Genomic DNA, 14,915 nt, shown 5'->3' with positions numbered 1-14,915 from the left:
TAGAAAAAAGATATGAACCTTATTAAATATCTTCCTCCTGATGAGGAGGCAGTTACAATATAGAAAAAGCACAGATAGTCAAAAAGAAGTTTCAATGACAGGAAACAACATCTTCCTTCTCCTATATCCATGATTTCATTATGAGTGTCATTATTTCTTTTGCCGCTATGCCCAATGAACATAAAAGAGGCACTACATGGACAGGCAGAAAAAAGTTACACAAAGAATTTGTACAAATGTTTGGCAGAAACAAAAAATCACTTAAGAGTTTTTTTTTTCTGTATATTTATTTCACCTAGTTATTACAGGAGCGTGTCATTTTATTCACATAATGAAACATCTTGATTGTATATTACAGCTGCTTAGAAGAAATTCTGGTTAGAATGAAAGGTAAAAATAATTAACAAGTAAATGAAGAGTACCAACATTTCTTTTTGATATTCCACCTCTTTTGAGGACAGTATGTGTGACAAATAAGAGATGGCCTGTTTGAACAGAGTAACAGATGAAAGGGAGACTAGAACATTTGCATATTTGCAATATATCAGCTGAATTAATTTTAGACATACAATAACATTCAGAATGAGTAGTTGAGAAAATTAATATTGCATGTTTAATGTATGCCTTAAATAGCACTTGGTTGTATGGCTCATATAAGCTACCTTTAAGAGATGCCTCAGGAGACAATACAAGAGGACTGAAATTCAGAAAGAGCCATATCATGTGCCAGCTGCTGCAACAAGTTAACAAATAAGCAGCCAACAGGGACTGATCACACTGGTTAAACACTTGCAGTTTTGCCCAGACAAAAATCTAAATGCAGATATTCAGATCTGCCATTTGTACTAAAGAGCTTTACAGCCCACAAAATGAATAAAGATAAAACCAGCCAAAATCCTAAGAGATTATTTAGTTGACAAGTTGAGTACTGCCCTTTTTGTCAAAATGGATTTTTTAAAATGCATAGTATTCATTGTCTTCAAAAAATAATTTCCCTCTGTGAAGCAATTGAATTACTTTAAAATTTTATACTTTATTGCTTCTCTTTATTACCATGCAACTACAGTGGAATGCAAATGAAGAAAAATAGTCTTAAAACAGGCTAGACATAGGCTGAAAGGAAGGTAGAAAATCATGGGTTTCTTGGCATGCACAACTGCAGACTAAGTGCAGTACACAGAAAAATAAATGTTATCCGTATCATATAATCTCAAATTCAACCATTAATAAATCTGACAATGAAGAATGCACCTATATACTGCTTAGTGAAACTGTAGTAACTGCACTTCAATACAACACTGAAGCATTTTACACTGAAGGATGTAATTTCATATGAAATTAAACTTCTTTTTAAGTACCACAGGAAAATAACATACTAAACAAATCCTTTGAAACACCAACATTCAGCATTTTTTTGGTAATCTCTTGAAGGTGTTTTTTAAGGTTTTGTATAAACATAAAAAACAGTATGCAAGTTTTTGACAGGCTGAATTAAGTATTTGATTAGCAACGTGTATTTTTACAATGTATTAGAGCAATACCAAATAAAAGAAAAAACAGCAAAATACCTTTGCCTGGTCTGTGACAGACTGAGGGTGTTCTTGTGATGCAAATAAAAATCAGTGGGAAGTTCCCAGAGATGTGGCTTTCCTTCTGCAGGCTTGAACACTCCCAGAAAGAGATTGATAGAATCTTGTCTGTCCGCATCTGTTAGACAAGAGGCACACTTAATACCAGGAGCACTGCACAGCTCAAGCCCATTCAGACACTGCTTCTCTTTGCTCCTCAGAGAGAGAGTGTCTGTGTCCTACGACTGCTGCAGGGCCCTCTGGGCTTCAAGCAGCACCAGGGAACTTCATTTACAGTAGATCTGCTACACTGCAGGGCACGTGAGGCTGGTACCAACGCTGCCTCTTCCATTGGCTTGTCCCTCAGGAGCCCAGGCTTGGCAGAGGTCAACTCTGTCTCCCACACGTGTGCAAGATGCACATGCACGGATTAAGGCATGTTTCAGGAAATCTGACATACCTTAGTGAATTTACTGCAGCTTAAATAACTGAAAAATGACTTGATGAAATTAAACAATACCCATACAACAGAAGTTTCCAACAAAACATATAAATGATGAATTCTTTGGGATTTTCTTGCCAATACACAGTAAAATGATTAAATTTCACAAACACCGTTTAGTAATTTGGACTTGTTTCCTGTTGGTTTAAATCATCAATTTAGCTTGCCATATTCTAAGCTCCACCAAATTATCACTCGATATGTGTCTTACTTTTTCTCATCCATAAACTTAATTAGTAGTAATTATCCTAAGAGCATTGAGGTCAACAGATGAAAACATTTTCTTATAAGACTAGATTATTTTTAGATTCATGTATTTTGAATGATAGACAAGCAGTAATGTGTGGCTAAGAGATTTATTTAGGAAGCAGTGAGGAAGCCTCTTTCAACCCTGCTCTGAATCTTATACACTGTATGACCCCAAGCAAATCCCTAAAATTTTCTGAGTCTGTTTAATTCAGGTACATAAAATACACGAGCATTAAAAAAATGTTTCTCAGATCAGAAACACAAGGAAATGCTGATTCATGAACTAGCTAGCCCTCAGATTTTTATTAGCATTTTAAAGGATATATGATTAATAGCAACAATCATAAATGTAGTACAGCAAATCAGTCTCTTGTTCTAAAACTGTTTCCTTTTTCTCTGCTTTCTTAGAAAACTTGAAGAATAAAATGATCTCTCTTAATGTGCCAGATTAACAAGCAAGCTGCTGCCATCTAAACAGGCAGTGTACAATGAACCTTCAAATTTCATTGAAACAAATATTTTAAAACTCCATACTCAAAATGCAAGAAATGAAATATGACATTGAATGCTACATTCCAACAATGTCATCTTCCAACACAAGGAACACATACAGAACCAAAAATATATGCCTCAAATGGGATCAAATACCAAAACTGTAAGTAAATAGGGGTAAGTGTGCAGCACCTTTAAGAAAATTTCATTCAAAGACAGTATTGACTTCAGTAAAGACTAATGTCTGTTTTGTACTTTCCTACAAGTTCACTGAGATGACAAGATGGACTTTATTTCTAAATTTTTTCTTCTTTTTGTAACAACTTTTTTAGAACAAATTCTTTTATTACCAGAAGACATGCAAATCATGACTATCCTTGCAAGCAGACCACAACCCCAAATATGAGCCTAGAACTTTGCTCAGGTTTCTGCCTAACTATTTCAGTGACTGGCATAAAAGTGAACAGCTCAGAAACCTGTTCCATCTTCTATCACATCTTCTATCTTCCATCTTCTGTCACAGTACAGGTGACACTGCAAGTGTAGTACCTTTGGCTCAAAAGAATTGATGAAGCCAGACTTTATTGCCAATGCAAACAATAAGAGACCACATCACTGAAATAAACAAGTTCTCCATTTCCCATTTAGCTTGGACAAATATGATACATAAATTACGTGATTTACATTCGGAAAAGTTACTCTGAATGGTGCGCTCTCAACATTGTTATATACACAAAAGCAATAACTTCAGCCAAAGAAATCAGAGATTAATGAAGTATTTCTAGCCATTGTCCAACTCGCTGTTTTAAAGTTCACAGTCTCTAAATAATTGCAGTCTACTAGGAAAAGGAAAAAAGGGTACTTCCACCCCTGGCTATGCAACTTTTGTGAAAAAGAGTAATAGAGGACTGACAGAATATTTGTAACATAGTAGCACTCAGTGTTTGCCCTTCTGATATGTCTTAGACTGTCCTTTGATCATTCTTTCAGACCTTTTGCAAAACTTCTAAACACACCACAGTATTTTTTTTTGTTATTTAGCATAAGATAAGGCTCAGCACTTTTCAAAACTTTCCCTTAGCAATGTTGCCCAGAAGAAAGTAGAACACTCAGTGTTCAACTAATGAGCGATACAAGATAATAAAGGAGTAAGTTCATATTTTACATATTCTAGTTTTGAAAAAAACTAGACTTTTTACTTGTTTTTTTAATTTGTCTTTTTTACCACAGATTTAACTGTTTGTAGCTCCTAATTACACAAAACAATTACATGCATTATAGCTTGCTTTGTTTTAAGCTCTCAAAAACAACATGAGAAATACTCCACATGAAGCCTTCTACTCATGTTTGGATTTACCAATATCCTTTTATTTGCTGAAGACATTCTGTCCAACATTTTAAAACTCTGTAACACTTACCTGCTTCTCTATTGATCTACAAATGTCACTGACAGATGCAGTGCTGCTAAATGTGTGCATTTTCTAAACAACGGGCTGCATGCTACAACATAGGATAAATAAATATATCATCAAATCAGAATACCTATTTGAGATGTTACTAAATTATTTGGAAATTATAGTATAGAGGAACTCTGTCATAAGGTCATAGTGTAGATTATTGAAGCATCATGAGTAAGATGTTTTGTAAACAATGGCTTGAAAGAAAGCACTTAAATTTACCTGAGAAAGCATTACTGTAGTATCTTGAGAGTGTTTGCATAATATCTTTGGAATGCTGAGTCCATGGAGCAATCTTTCTGTAAGTTTTTACTCTGTGGACAAGCTGAGAGCCTCCGTACTGCAGAGAAAGAGTGTCCCCATGATCTTCATATAATTCCTCAAATAATCTGAAGGAAAGGCAAAATGTGTCATCTATGAAACTTCTGAATAGAAGTTTTTAAGAGAAAATATAATTAAGTATTTCTGCAAGTGCAATACAATTTCTTCACCTTTATTCAGATAAATATATGAAAATTTTATTCAGACATAATAATTACTAAGAAGGTTTAGACTTTGAGATTTTCATTACTTTTTAATATAAAAGAAGAGGCTCACACAGAGTATGCAGTTCCGTAGATTCAGGAAGATTAACATGTTCTTCTACTTAACGGGGAGAAAACAAGCAATATATCTTCACTAACCAAGGCAGGTTTAATACACTAAAAGGGACGGAACATATCAATATCTCAAGGCTACACTTTCTGCTAAGTTCACCAGGAATGAAGTTAGCATAACCTTCCAAAAATCTCTGTTGTTATAATAATGATGACTCAAAGGTACTAAATGAATAAACATGACTCGTAAAAAAAGTGTATGGAAGTCAGGTAACATTTGCTGGAGCTAGAAAATCTTGATGTAAGCAGAGAGCAAAAAGAACTGGCTGAGAATTGACTTGAACAAGGAGATCTGGCTAAAAGGCAAAAAAGTCCTCTGGCATCAAGAAGTTGACACTATCCAAATTGGGACTAGTCCAAATAGCAAAAATTAAACAAGCTTCCTATCAATGACAAAAACAAGACAACAGTCTCAGAAAAAGAAGCTATCTTAAGGAGATGGTGCTCAGTCTAGAAGGTAAGAGACTGGAAAGTGCTTCTCAGAAATGGAGACTATGGCCTTCCTTGAGCAAAAAAATGACAAGGATGATATTTTGCTAAAAAAGACTGGAAGTTTAGTTAAGAGGCAAAAAACCTCAAACCAGAACAAAACAAGCCCCAATCTCTCCCCAAAACTAAAAATTAAACCCAGTCATTAAATCTGTGGGAATGTGTTCCACATCAGTATAGGAAGATAAAGTAATTCAGGCATCCACATGTAATACCTGCAGATGAAAGAAGCCCTTGAGGAGTGAAAAGGAAGATAGAAACAAACAACAAAATAAAATTTAAAAAAAGGCAAGAAAACAAAAGCATTGTTGTCTTGTTCAAAAACGAGACAACAAAAGCATTCTCCTAATAAAGTTTCCAACAAAAGGGACAGTATTGCATATGTAACCTTGCAACCATCTGACTGAAGTTCTCCTGGAGGAGCTGGATGAAGAACACTTATCTGAGCAGCAAATCAATTTTTGTAAAAACTAAATAGCTGTCCAGCAAATCCTCTGTCCAAGGTCAAGTACAATAAGATCAATTAGGAGGAAACATCTGCTAAGTAAATTAAAAAAAAAAAAAAAAACAAAACAAAACCCCCAAAACAACAGACAAAAAGTCCCTAAAGAAATAACCCCAAACCCACTTGCCTCCACAGAAATTGTTCAGAGATCACAACACCATGTATGAGAATCTCATTTGTTTCTTTGGGTTTGGTGGGTCGGTTCGGTTTTTTTTTTGACTAGTAGCCCCAGGAGGCTGCACAGCAACTGGTATTGGCAGCAGGAATTATTTATTCCCAGAGGTAAACCTGCAGCTCCCAGCAGCTGGGACATGGTGGATGAGAGGCACTGCTAGCACACCCAGGAAGCCACCAGCGGGTGCTCTCCCTGGCCACCAGGCAGAGGCAAGGAGCCACCCACCTGCACAGTGAATCAACATGCTGCAGGTGAGGGGGTTTCTGCAGCACATACCAGCTCCGGCACCAGGCAAGTGCTGGAAACTAATGGGAAAAAAGAGGAGGAGCTGAAGGTATATCTCAAATGAAGGGGACTGAAACCTGACTGCTTGTGGTTTCTAAATACAAGTTAGGTCTCCATGCTCTAAAAACTATCAAATTACTAGTTAAAACCAGCAATGAAGCCATAAGTTTCACAGTCACAACAAAACCTTAAAGGAATAAAAACATAGCACCTTAAAGACTCCTACATTAATTTCTGAAGCATGTGTACAAGTTAAGCAGCTTAGTTCACCCTTACCCCCAAAGCATTTCAATACAAATGCTGGGTTTTCATAAAGAGTTTGAGGATGCCCATGAAATCTTCCCAAAGAAAAAGTAGGAAATAGCAAGGTAAGATGTACTTCTATACAATTACCAGTTTGGCACTCTCCATGAAAGTGTGTATTTACTTCAGTTTTCACTCTCAGTCAGCATTTTGCCTCAAGCAATTGAAGCAAGTGTAAAAGACTGGGGCAGAGGTTTTCTTAAATTTATTTCAAAGGAAAACACATCTCTTGAAATTTCTTTTATAAAAAGAATGAAGTCAAACAGTTATATTGTAAGACTGATTAATATCCTTTTCCAGAAGATTGAACTTTCAGCATGACAGGATTTTCTCAAGATTTCAAGTATGAAAGATGTTTTAAACTTGGATGAATAAACATGAAATCATTCCAGCAGAAATAACTGTACGGTTCTTCTATATGGACATAATTCTCCATAATCATTGACTCAAAATTAAAAATTAAAACCAAGACATACTTTTAATCTATCTTACCTTACAGCATCTGTATCAAATTGCAAATTTGGTTTATCAATCAATCCCAATGAATACAATTGGTAGGCCAAAGCACATTTCCCCACCATAAACTGGGCTGTGTTAGTGCGATCTAAACAGTCCACACAGTTGGTTCGAAGGACTCCAGTCTGGTAAAGCAATCCAAATAAAAGATTTATCTTAGTCAACAAATTACTACACTAATTATTATTACTTTTTTACTACTAGCTAAGTCTTATCAAATCTTAAATGATGTCTTTGCAAAAATTTGAGGAAAGACATTTCTAATAAAAGTAATTCATCTCTAGCAAGCTACATCAGATGGCTGTCATGCCTATTTTCAAAATATTCTTGCTTTTATCATCACAGCAACTGGATGTTCCTTCAACTCGCAAACAGCCCTGAGGAAGTCACAATTTGGATGTGACTCGCAAGATGTCTAGTCAGAGATGAACTGTGATCTGAATGCTTACATGTATGTCACTGGTGACTCTCAAATCATTAAACATAAAATATTCACTTTGCTACTACAGGTAAACCTGTAAGACTAACATTAAAAACTAACATTAAAAACCAACTAGGGCTGATTTTTTTAACAGAGATCAAATTGTATCTGCTCTGCTGTTTATCCACTCTCAACAAACATATCCCAGTGATCACCTAGTACAGGAATGGTCATATGCTCTCTAACACACAAGAAATAAAAATTATGAATGGCAAGTCAAAGCAACTAATGCTTCTTAAGAATATGCCCTGTGTTCAGAGTATATAACCGTAACATTCAGGTATAAATTTGATACTGTATGGTTTGCAGTTTAGTCAGTACTTTTCTGACCTTAAATGAAGACATTTTTCTAGTTTTATTTTCTTTTAGTGCTGGAAACTGTAACAACGTACAGAATATTCAGCACTGGTAAAAATGTCAGTAACCCATGTTCATGTGCATGAATATGTTACCAGGGTTAAGTATGTGCTTACTCCTCACTTCTTCTGTAGAACATTTTTGATGCAGTTTGCTAAAATGCTGCTGGTTTAACTTTCACTGCACTGGTAACATTACAGACTAAACAGTAAAGGAAACCAGTTTAAAATACAAGCATTTCTCAGACCAAGGCCAGCAAAGATACAATTCCAACACCATAAGGTTTTGGGATACCATGCAAGAAATTAAGGCCCTAATTCTCAATGAGATTTATAGGAAGGACAGCCATAGTAATATGTACTATAAATACTAATTTAAGAGCACTCTGTGAGTCACCAATCAGGCATTTAAGTGAAATGATTCACTGTTCCTTGGGAGTGCTGACCTACATCACTACTAAAAAAGTATATTTTAGTACCTGCAAGCGACCAGTGGAAACAACACAACCTCCCAGTTCATTCCACCTGAAAAAGAAACAGAATGACTTTCAAATTATTTCATAAAATAACAGATCACATCATGTATTGATCTACTCAGTGGCAAATAGTTACTTCTGGATTGTCAGAGACTTGAGAGTTCATCTGCAGCAGTCTAAGCAAATACAGTTTCTATTTTTTAAAAAAAGTTTTAATTTTTGTGTTTATAAAACCATAAAATCCACTCGTTAACAACAGACTCAGTAACATTTAGATGACAATTATTTTATTAGTATGCCTCAAAAGAAGTCACTTAGTAATTTCCAAATTAGTAAGTCTTAAAATAAGAAATAATTTCATAAACATAGAAATTCCAAACAGCTTTCTAAGGAATAGGTGCTATTCATTATGCATCAAATAAATTATAGGTACTTTTCATCTGGACGCAAGATACTGCAGTAGGAATCAGGTCGATTTACAAAAAATCCAGTCTTCTTCACTACACTTTCTGCAATCACATTCAGTCTGTCAAGGACATTGCAAAGTTTGCTGAGGAGAGGGAAAAAAAAAAGAGACAGTCAAGATACATTAATACTAAAAAAAAAAAAATAATTCTCACTACATAAAAAGATTTTCCATAACAAAAATGATTTTAAAACAGGCCCATATCACAGCTTTATTCATTCAACAATAATTATGTCTATGGTTTTCTTCAATTTTACAGGAGAGAGAGACTGACTGTATGTGAGCAATTTTGCTTCTTTTTGATTAAAAAAATATTATATAAACTAGAAGGGGAAGACATAAAAAACCTAAAACTCCTTGATTTTTACATCACACTGATTTTTCTCTACCAAACTTTCTGTGATTCAAAAATATGAATGAGGCAGAAAAGCATGTATGATCATCCTGAATCACATTCCCTTGTTTTGTTTGCAAGTTGCTGTTTTGTTCAGTAACATTTGCTTCTATATGTGCATTGCAGCCACAAGCACTAGTACAGAAAAGGCTTTTTCTACCTTTTAGTGTATTTGGCCATATCCCAAGGTATATATATAATTGCATGCTCTGGGGGTAAGAACTGGTTGAGGTATGTCACAGCAGCAACAAGTTCTTCACTGAGAATCCTTTCATGCTTTCTTTTTTCACGTTCCTTTAGCAAAAAGAAAAGGAATTTTACCTCAAAATTTTCATTAACAAATGTATATAAACCATACACAAGCACACATATATATATGCATATATAATGGAAATCAAAAGTGGAAGCTGTAACAACAGCAGGCAGTTCTTCATAAATGGTACAATTAAAATAATGACAGAAAAGATAGAAAAATCTGAACATTCTAGATTTTTAATATCATTTTTTATTAGTAGTAAAAGTCACCTGTTTCAACTGTGCATAATCATAGGCTGAAAAATGGTATGCCGTAAGCATAAAGAAGAAAATAGAAAAAAAGTGGCAATGCAGATGAAATGGAGAACCACAAAAAAGAAGCAAAAACACAGGCAGGAAGGGAAGCATCCCATTCAGTTGTGGAATATAGGAGGACAAATGGAAATTCTTCTCCATTACTGACAGGAGATGGTGAACAACAGCTTCCATCTCCCAGTCTTGCAATAATTTTTGAAAATTAGAATTGTGTTGCCATTGCCTGAATAAAACATTTGTTTTCATAGAACCACAGAATGATTTGGGTTAGAACAGACCTTAAGGTCATCTAGTTCCAACCTTGCTTTGAATGGAACCATACTATTTCAGTGGTTATTAGTGCTAAATTAAATTTAGTGATAAATTTATTTGGACTTAGATCTAATGGGTAATAGAAAAAACCTGAAAAGAACAGTGAAAGATTACTGTAAAAAATCTCTAAACACAAGAAATTTTGTGGAAGCAAAGTTATGTACTATATCCTGTAGGATGAGATTTATGAAGAAAATATTCCACTTGTAAGCTAAAATTAGTTTCAGAACATAACCAAACAGATACTCTACAGAAAGAAGCATAATATTAAAAATCAAACACATAGAACATATTCAAAATATTGTACCTTCACAAGATTCAATATAATAATGGGAGAGCCAAATCTCTGAAGCATTTGGTCAAAGTGAAGAGCAGCAACGTGTGCATAAGGATCTGCTTGGTCCACTGAAACAAACATATATTGAAGATGATAACAAAGTGAGCTGTAGAATTTTCCCTTAATAGTATTCTTCACAAAAGATGCATTAATTCTCTGGTAGTAATGACACAGTTAAATACTTTCCCCTCTTTTCATGCAAAAGCTGTTAAAAAATATTCCCTTTGCTGAATTGTAGGCAACTTCTTAAATTTTCATGAAATGCTTATAAAGAACAATTATTCTGGCCCCATTAATCTCAACCCAAACATTTTCCACCATTTTCAACAGGTTTAATATTTTATCCACACTACTAAGATAAATGTAGCTAACTTCACACATAAAGTAATACAAAGAAAGCTCACGTCTTCAAAGAGAAACATTTCCTATTTAATTTCTGAATGTGAAGTCTAAGATGGAGATTTTTTCCATGATTTTTTTACTTTTAATTATGGCTTCACAAAGCACAAGTGAACAGACAATTTGTTCATTTTTGCAAATTCAGTTTTCACTTATTCTCTCAGATATTCCTTTAGGACACAGGACAAACCATAATCTATCACAAAGAATAATTTGTACACACGTGTTATGGGTGGCTTAGGCATCATAGTTGAAATATCTTGAGACCAGTACAGAGGGACAGACCCTCGAACCTGAACATAGGAAGAATAACTCCCCGCAGAAAATGACATAACTGAAGCATCATAAAGTATCTGTTCAGTTTCCACTTCATTAGCAACATCTCCCTAAACCAAACAGAAATACACATATGATGTAGACATGACATTCAAAGCTGCACGCAGTACAGAGAATTGATCATTACAAACAGAGCACAATTGAACTGTGAGACACTGAACCACAGTAGCGAGAACAACACTGAAGGCTAAATTACCATTTGTCCCTAATGAATATGACAATTTTTTAATTTTTTCCCTCAGTTTGGGAAATAACATTATCTCTAAGTGTAAAAAAAACAAAACAAGTGCAAATTTAGAACAATTAAATTTATAATTTTAGGAACAATTTTATTATGCCAACGAATAATGTAATGATATCTGCAATAACACCATCTAATAGCATATTTTATAGCCAAACCCCTATCAACCCTCTAAACCATTTCAGCTCTTCAGGCAGTCAAGTTCAAGCTTTCATAGTGGGGAGGTGCAGGAGGAAACAACCCCTAAAATCATGTTTCATTTACCTCACAGTTTGCTCCTCGTTTCAGAAAACGAGTTCCAGCAAATTTGCTTGATCTTCTGGCTATCAGAGTGACATATATAGGGCGGCCATATATTAATAGTTCTTGAAAGAGAAGTTAAGGTTGACATGTCACATGCAATTTTTTGTTCACTTACTTTATGCCCACAAAAATAAGTTCTAACAAAAGTGTATGAAACTGATATATCTGATTTACTGAAATCACCCTAACAGTGGTGAGTACCACTTCCAGACTTTGCAGCTGGAAGAGAATATTGCCTTTTCCAACAATCTGTTTTAAAAACTTTGAAAAGTGAATCTACATTGCAAGACATCACTCACTTTTCAGAACCTACAGAAGAGAGCAGCATTTCTATTTTATGAAACAACAGTGGAGGTGAAATAGATACAAGATACACTTAGCAGTGCAAATGCTGTTTTTGTGAATACTGGGATTAAAACTTGGGAGCTTAATTTTCAGGTGAAGTATATTAGTCACCCTCTAATTATTTGTTTAGAAAAATATACAAATTTGCAACCACTTACATAACAATAACTGAAAGCCAGAGGCAAACACACTATGGATGCAGTGGCGGCTTTTTTACAGTCTTTTTCCATTTTACTAAAACCAAACAGAATCAGAGCCTAGTGTGATTACCACTGCTTCCTCAGTGTTAGGGAGGCACAAGAAGAGCTAAGAAGATATTTCCTCACACACTAAGCAGCTGCAGGCATAATGGTGGTCAGATCCAGCTTTGATTAAGTAAGACCACAAATGAAATAGTGGTATATAAGAACAGATCTAGATTTTTGTCTGGGCACTAAGCCAATGACCAACAGTCTCACAATCATAAAAAAGCAAAATTAAATTTTGCAGACTCTACTAATGTTAACTTCATAATTCTATTTGCTTCCCCAGAAATTTTAAGCTAACATGATAGTGATGGTGAATAAAACAGAGTGTCTTTGTAACACACTAAATTCTTAACATGCAACATGACATTTCTTTGGACTGTGGCATGCATTTGGACTTTTGCTCCTCCTGCTACAATGTACCCTTTTAACCATTTAAAATAGTATATAGTCAAGAAAAGAGATTTTCACATGTTCTAGTGCTCTTCACACAGCAGGGCTGAAGTTCCATCATCACCTTCAACACAAAGACAGTAAATATAAGAATTTCTGCAAATCTCAGTAACTAAGAAATGTTTTAGAGAAGATTAGTAGGAGAGCATTTCTATGGTAATGTCATGGTTTAAACACAGCTGAAACCAGATCAGTCAGCAATTCAGTTCTGCTTAGCTTTTCTCCCTCTCCTCAAACATCTGCAAAAAAATACAGCTGAGCCCAAAAATCCTCTCAAGTTCTTTACTACTAAACCCCACACTTATAAACAGAACCTCACTGAAAATGCAGTCTACCTGTGTTAGGGTCCTCTTACAATAACTATAATTCTTACTTAGAAAGTAATGAAAATAAAAGCTAAACAGTAAGTATAAAATTGAACGGTATTTATATGACAAAGAAATAATTCAATGTTCAAACTGGGTTTTTTCAAAATCAATGAACCAAAAGTCATAACGACAGTAGAAGGATACTTGATTGCCCACAGAATCCATTTATAATATACAGCAGCCAGTCACGATGAACAGCACTTCTCACTGCTTCCAGAAGCTTGGCATTCCACACGTACTTTTCGTAAGGCTTACTGCAAATCCCAAATACACCTAGGAAGTTGTTACAGTGAAAATGAATTAGCAATTAAGAAACAAGCTCACCTGCTTTAAAATCCAGGACATTGGATCTTTGTTTTGATTTTCCCTTGGCTGCAACTCAGTATAGCATTTACTCGCATCCTTGAGGTTTGCCGAACACAGATAATTCCAGGCACACGCTGAAGTCCAGCGTTTATGAGGATTTGCAGTTTTTCTAGAGTTGCCAGTCACTGTTGTGATTGAGTGCCTTCATGCAGAAGTTACTTATATCCTTCAGTATTGAAAAGAGATTTCTACAGAGTACCATCAAGGGATTTGATAACAAGGGAAATAAAGTTGTGAATTCCAGTTAAGGTAAAAATGCTCTTAAAGGAGAACTTTAAAAGCTTCTCAGTTCTGGGTCACCTCTAATTACCTGCTAGGTTCTGGAATATCATGAACATCAATCTTTTTTCCCACAATTCAACACAGTTTTCCTAATTTGCACTAACACCAAGAAACACAGCTATTGTAGACCTACAAACTAAAATTCTGTTTCTGATATATCTGGAATCAGAGTCTTGTACTGTTTCAAATATCAGGACCAAGATGTCAACTGTCACCGAATGGTGGTAGAGGGAATTGAATTAATCTGAAACTTAGAAGAAATAGGACAAGAACTATATTGCTTATATTTTTTCACACTTTTTTCAAATGAAGTTTCTGATAGGACAAATTATATGGCAGCAGTATGAATGCCAATTATAGCAGACAATTACAGCAGTCAAATGTTCCACTGGAGGAAAAAGGAGTTCTTCTTACAGACTGCAGGTGAAAATGCAACTGTTGAACAAATTATTGTTACCTAGACCCAACTTACTGTAAGCCCAGGGTAAGCTGATGTATCCAAAATATTTTCATGAAGGAGTTTAGACTGTCAGCAGAAGCTGGTCACATGCACTTAGCCAGCAATTTTTCCTCTTTCTTACTACTAGCAACATTACTTCAATGAGAATTAATTCTTAAAGAACGTGTGGCTATTTGTTACACATATTCTATGATTAGACAAGTGAGTAGCACACAGTGCTGATGGGGTCAAGGTTAGGGAATCTTCATTTCTGATTGTTTTTACAATGATATAGAAGAGATGGTGCCTTTGTAAGGATTCCTGAGGGATCCTCCAGATTAAAGTCTTTTCAGAAGAGGAATTATTGCTCTCTTCATTCTTTATGGTCCTTTCTGGTATTGTAGTTTTTAATAACCAGTTGCTGGTATCTTGATATATATGACCATGTTACTAATATCTTTTTCTTGGGGGCATGGGGGTTTCATTCAACAGAATAAAATCCAATATTAAAAATTTCAGGAGAAACTTTCTCTGTGTGTGGGTACAAAG

The 14,915-nt window shown here is 35.1% G+C and overlaps 1 protein-coding gene across 4 annotated transcripts in view; it reads right to left on the bottom strand.

Moving 5' to 3' along the window:
- FIG4 (FIG4 phosphoinositide 5-phosphatase) overlaps window positions 1-14,915 on the bottom strand; it is a 52,291-nt gene that overhangs the window by 17,851 nt on the left and 19,525 nt on the right. For all 4 annotated transcript variants that reach the window (XM_068184228.1, XM_068184230.1, XM_068184226.1 and 1 more), the window contains 10 exons: window positions 13,424-13,552; window positions 11,830-11,930; window positions 11,212-11,374; window positions 10,560-10,657; window positions 9,531-9,664; window positions 8,944-9,060; window positions 8,514-8,559; window positions 7,174-7,322; window positions 4,491-4,657; window positions 1,569-1,707 (listed from right to left, as the gene is read on the bottom strand). In XM_068184228.1, the coding sequence (XP_068040329.1) occupies window positions 1,569-1,707; window positions 4,491-4,657; window positions 7,174-7,322; window positions 8,514-8,559; window positions 8,944-9,060; window positions 9,531-9,664; window positions 10,560-10,657; window positions 11,212-11,374; window positions 11,830-11,930; window positions 13,424-13,552 (1,243 nt within the window). The remainder of the gene's footprint in view (window positions 1-1,568; window positions 1,708-4,490; window positions 4,658-7,173; window positions 7,323-8,513; window positions 8,560-8,943; window positions 9,061-9,530; window positions 9,665-10,559; window positions 10,658-11,211; window positions 11,375-11,829; window positions 11,931-13,423; window positions 13,553-14,915) is intronic.

This window comes from Anomalospiza imberbis, chromosome 3 (assembly GCF_031753505.1).
Source record: "Anomalospiza imberbis isolate Cuckoo-Finch-1a 21T00152 chromosome 3, ASM3175350v1, whole genome shotgun sequence".
In the NCBI taxonomy this organism is placed as follows: Eukaryota; Metazoa; Chordata; class Aves; order Passeriformes; family Viduidae; genus Anomalospiza; species Anomalospiza imberbis.
The sequence above is the reverse complement of the archived record's forward strand: the minus strand, read 5'-3'. Positions and strand labels throughout refer to the sequence as shown.